Raw genomic sequence first — 5,370 nt, 5'->3', positions numbered from 1 at the left:
TTTTTCAGATTAAAAAATAGTCAAGATAAAAAAGTATAACAATTTAAAACCCTTATGAAGTAATAAAAAATTTATTAAGAATTTTTATGACCAAAAAAAAAAAAAAACTTTGACGTCATACCACATATAAATTTTCATAATAAAATGATGTAAATTATATTGAGAATTTTGTCGCGCAAAAATAATAAATATTAATAAAATAATTGATTTTTTTTTTAAAAAGACGAGTTATCCGTCTTTTTTTAGTATACACGTTTGACGTACGTTTAACTATTTTCGATATTTATTTAAATCATTCGATGTGTTTATGATATAATTCTCGAAATGAGTTAATGAGTTTCGAGAAAATATAGAAGATTTATGGATATGGCTAGTTTATAATCGTCGAAATTTTTTTAAAGTTAGCTTGTTATTGAAATTCTCGAAATACTAGTTTGAAACAGCCTATTTTGACACGTCGTAACATTTGCTACGATTGGCCATTTCGTACAACATTAAAGACGTGAAATACTAGAATGTGAGTATTTCAAAATGATATTAAGAATATAATGTTTCAACTTCGTTTGATATTTCATCAAAAAATAATAATAATAATAATAATAACTTGCAAAATCTGAAGGGTCAAGTGACCTAGGGAAGTCCCCTGAGTCCGCCCCCAAATGCACAGTAGTCAAAGGGTTCTACAAGTAGGACTTTTTGCTGTGTGGTGAAGTGGTGAACAGCCTCCATTTTTGCTTCTTGACGACAAAACCTAAATCTTGTAAAAAATGTTGGAGAACAAAAATATGCATTCTGATGAGAAAAAGCATCAGAAGCAGAGAAAAATCCTCCTCTTTTTCTCACTGGCATCTTTACTAGTAGTGGCAATTATAGTGGCAGCAGTTGTTGGATCCCAGAAGAGCAATGGCAGTGGTGGTGGTGGTGGTGGCGGCGGCAGCGAAGCCCAAGCGGTTGTCAAATCTACATGCGCCGCCACATTGTACCCGGAATTGTGCATGTCCACCATCGCAGCTGTGCCGGAGGCTGCCAGCAGCATAAAGAGCAGCAAAGATGTACTGATGACTGCTCTCAACTACACCATTATCACTGTCAAGCACAATTACTTCACTGTAAAGAAACTCGCAGCTAAGCGCAAATCCTTGACAGTACGCGAGAGGGGTGCGCTCCACGACTGCCTGGAAATGATAGACGACGCACTGGACGAGCTTTATGATTCAGAGAGTGAACTGAAAAACTACGGTTTGAAGAATTATTCGTTGTCGGACCATGTTGATAATCTCAAGACGTTGTTAAGCGCTGCGCAAACGAATCAAGAAAGCTGCCTTGATGGGTTTTCTCACGACGGGGCTGATAAAACAGTCCGTTCAGCTCTTTTGAAGGGTCAGATGCATGTTTTCCGATTATGTAGCAACGTTCTAGCCATGTTTAAGAACATTACAGATGCTGAAATGGCTGCAAATGGGGATTCTTTTGTGGAGAGGAGGCTTGGAGAGGAAAATGAGCAAGAATGGCCTAAATGGCTGTCGGCCGGGGATAGGAGGCTGCTGCAGGCTTCGACTGTAACGCCTGATGTCACAGTGGCGGCCGATGGAAGTGGAAATCACCGGACAATTTCAGCAGCGGTCACAGCAGCTCCAGAAAGAAGCACTAGGAGGTACATAATTCGGATTAAAGCTGGTGTATATAGAGAGAATGTGGAAATTCCGAGGAGGAAGACTAACTTAATGTTCGTCGGAGATGGGCGGTCTACCACCATCATCACCGCCAGTCGGAATGTGGTCGATGGCAGCACCACCTTCAACTCCGCCACAGTTGGTTAGTCTTACAATTATTAACTTATAAGCCCGTTAGACAGATTTATTTTGGAAATAATGAGTTTTTAAATTGTAAATTTTTCAAGAATGTGTGGTTAAAAGGTAGAAAAAATTTTGAATTTGCGGAAAAATATTTTATCACGAGTATGTGGGATTAAAAAACGAGCATGAGAATTTTTTTTTTTTTAAAGAATAATTACCAAACACGGGTTTAGTTATATTTGTGACTATTTACGTGCGGGAAAGAGATGTCTGTTTTAGCCTTTAAATAATTCCAAAAAATATTCGTATCACGTCTCCCTAAGAATTGAGAGACCAGAGAAACCTAATCCCTTTATTGACAATGGTCCACTATCCTTCCCTAAATAGAATAAATAAATCTGCCAGCTAACTCAGTATGGCTAGTGGGCTTGTGTATTATTTTGTCGGATTGCATTTCTTGAATTTCGCAATTATGTTACACGTTATTGGGAATATCAAAAGGTTGAACTCTAACTTTAAAGGTCCCTCACCGTCCCTACCCTGAAGTACCGTGAGTGAGGTAAATCGCATGTTATGCTTCCAAGGGTACAGGGTGGAAGGTTGCATGTACACTTGCACTTATTCAAGAGTCAAATTCATATTTTAGGATTCGAACCCTTGACGCAGCAGTCTCAAGCAAACCTGAATTTCTCCATCCTCTCCTTTTAGCACTTGGAGATGTGCCCTGGGGGCCACGTGATTGGGAATATCGAATACTACTAAGGAAGTGAAATAGTTGTTACGTTGCCGTGTCGTTTCGGGTTGGTTGCAATACTTGTTAACTAACACTGGTTACGATGTATTATTTTATGTGCAGCTGTGGTTGGTGATGGATTCTTGGCGAGGGACGTTACGTTTCAAAACACCGCAGGACCATCAAAGCACCAAGCCGTCGCCCTCCGGGTGAATGCCGACTTATCCGCTTTCTATAGATGTGACATGCTCGCGTACCAGGATACCCTGTACGTGCATTCACTCCGTCAATTCTATGTTAGTTGCCTCATAGCAGGCACGGTCGATTTCATATTCGGCAATGCTGCAGTCGTGATTCAAAATTGTGACATCCATGCACGACGTCCCAATTCCGGCCAGAGAAATATGGTCACTGCTCAAGGCAGGGATGATCCAAACCAGAACACTGGTATAGTTATCCAAGATTGTAGGATTGGGGCAACTTCAGATCTCCAGGCTGTTTTGGGGAGTGTTGAAACGTATTTGGGAAGGCCATGGAAGGAATACTCGAGGACCGTCGTTATGCAATCTGATATAAGTGCTGTTATACGTCCGGCGGGGTGGTATGAGTGGGATGGCAATTTCGCGCTGAACACGCTATTTTACGCCGAGTATCAGAATACTGGCGCTGGTGCTGATACGTCAAACAGGGTCACATGGAGGGGATTCAGGGTGCTCACTAGTGTGACAGAGGCCCAACCTTTTACTGCCGGGAATTTTATCGCGGGCGGAAGTTGGCTATCGGCCACTGGCTTTCCATTTTCTCTTGGTACTTAATTTCATTTTATCTTGTTGCATATTATGAATAAATTGGCTGCAATCTACGTCGAACAAATGCTTGTTAGTAAAATTCAAGTCCCATTTTCATTTATTTGATGTTCTTTTGTGATTCTGTACAATTCAATGGACCTCAAATGCTAAGATCCTGGTTGCGCAAGCTTGCTTCTACATTTTTTGAAGAGTTTGATCGCTGAACTGTTGTCATTATAAATAGTAGTTATAATTCAGTGTTCGTTTGTGCGTGCGCGAGATTAGTCAGGTGTATATATAAGATTTACTCCTTATCAACCAATACTTTCAGACTATAAAAAGTCAGAATATGGAAAATAAAATCGATGGTCACTCGATCAATTTGACAATAGAAGAGAGTCATAACAAGTGAAAAAATTGAGAGTTTTACTCAGGGTGCAAGGAAGGGTTCACAAAACCCCTCTAGAATACTCACAATAGGGGGTGAGTGGTATTTTTTTGACAATATTTTACTCATATGAGATCCACCCGATGTGAGTATTTTGGAGGGGTTCTAAACTCTCCCCTATACACCAACATTAATCCAAAAATTTTTGAATTGTTTCGTCAAAAAATTGAAATTAAATTTTCTTCCATAATACTTCAAATTTGAATTTAACTTCAACCAAAGCAAAAACTTTAACTCAAGACAAGATAATCAACTTCACAAGATATAAGCTAGCAACTAATGCTATATTTCAAGAAAAATATAATAAATAATAATTAATTTTTATTAATTTTGTTGACTGTTACTTTTCTTTTTCTATTTCTTTACGTTTTAAAATTCTATTAAGGAAATGTGAAAGAGCAAAAAATCTAAAAAGAACTGTTAACCAAGATCTTATTTTGAAAAAAAAAAAATAAATAAATAAATAAATAAATATATATATATATATATATAAGCGCCAATATTGAATTGAGTATTCATGAGCTTGTAATATACTCTATACATTACAGCGAAGGCATTTGAACGATCATCAAAATCAAGATTTTTTGTTTGAATATGAAAATTTAAAGCATTAAGAATGGCTCCATCATTAAGATTAATTGAAAATTTGGGATAATAATTTAAATAAACGGGACCACTTTCTAGATTTGATTTTGGAACAGATAATAATGAATTTTTAAATTTGATAAGTCTCTTATCTTTAAGAGTTAAGAGAATAAGAATGTTTAAACCAAGTCGAGACAATGGTTTGACAACAATTTGAATCAATCCAACATGAAGATATTTAAAATTCTTCATATGGGATTCAATTGATTCTTTTGAAAATAGATTGATAAATGCATTTTTGACTTTTGATTAATATTATTTGTTCAAAAGTTTCAATAACATAATTTTGAGAGTGAGGTGAGGTTGTAATGGTTTATCACTGTAGACACTATTCAATAAGATAACCTAATTTGATTCCTGGATGTTTGATGAGGTTTAGGAGATCTAGTAGTAGATTTGAAAATAATTCAAATGCTCCAAATGTTTTTCAAAATGAAGAAGAATTAAATCAAACATTTGCATTTGCATCTGCATAAAATGATTTTAATCAACATGAACTTCAAATTGCTCAAATAAAACAAAGACTTCAAAATTGGACTATTTCAAAGATGGAGTAAAACTCCATCAATAAAATACGAAAAATTGATTTTTCTCAAAATTATGTTATCAAAACTTTTGAACAAACGATACCAATCAAATTTCAAAATGCATTTATCTATCTATTTTCAAAAGAATCAATTGAATCCCATAGGAAGAAATTTAATTATTTTCATGTTGGATTAATTCAAATTGCTGTCAAACCATTGTTTTGACTTGGTTTCGACATTCCTATTCTCTTAACTCTTAGAAATAAGAGACTTCTAAAATTTGAAAATTCATTATTATCTGTTTTAGAATCAAATCTAGAAAATGGTCCTGTTTATTCAAATTGTTATTCCAATTTTTCAATTAGTCTCAATGATGAAGCCATTCTTAATATTCTAAATCTTCATATTCAAACAAAAAATCTTGATTTTGATG

At 35.9% G+C, this 5,370-nt stretch overlaps 1 protein-coding gene across 1 annotated transcript; it reads left to right on the top strand.

Moving 5' to 3' along the window:
• Positions 1 to 648: 648 nt before the first annotated feature.
• Positions 649 to 3,517, top strand: LOC111403739 (pectinesterase-like). The gene is made up of 2 exons (XM_023032348.1): positions 649 to 1,815; positions 2,653 to 3,517. The coding sequence occupies exons 1-2, from the start codon at positions 768 to 770 to the stop codon at positions 3,342 to 3,344; spliced, it is 1,740 nt and encodes a 579-aa protein (XP_022888116.1). The 5' UTR covers positions 649 to 767; the 3' UTR covers positions 3,345 to 3,517.
• The last annotated feature ends 1,853 nt before the right edge of the window (positions 3,518 to 5,370 follow it).

The sequence above is a fragment of the Olea europaea genome, chromosome 11 (genome assembly GCF_002742605.1).
Source record: "Olea europaea var. sylvestris chromosome 11, O_europaea_v1, whole genome shotgun sequence".
Lineage (NCBI taxonomy): Eukaryota > Viridiplantae > Streptophyta > Magnoliopsida > Lamiales > Oleaceae > Olea > Olea europaea.
Note: the sequence above shows the minus strand (reverse complement) of the source record. Positions and strands in the feature narration are given on the sequence as shown.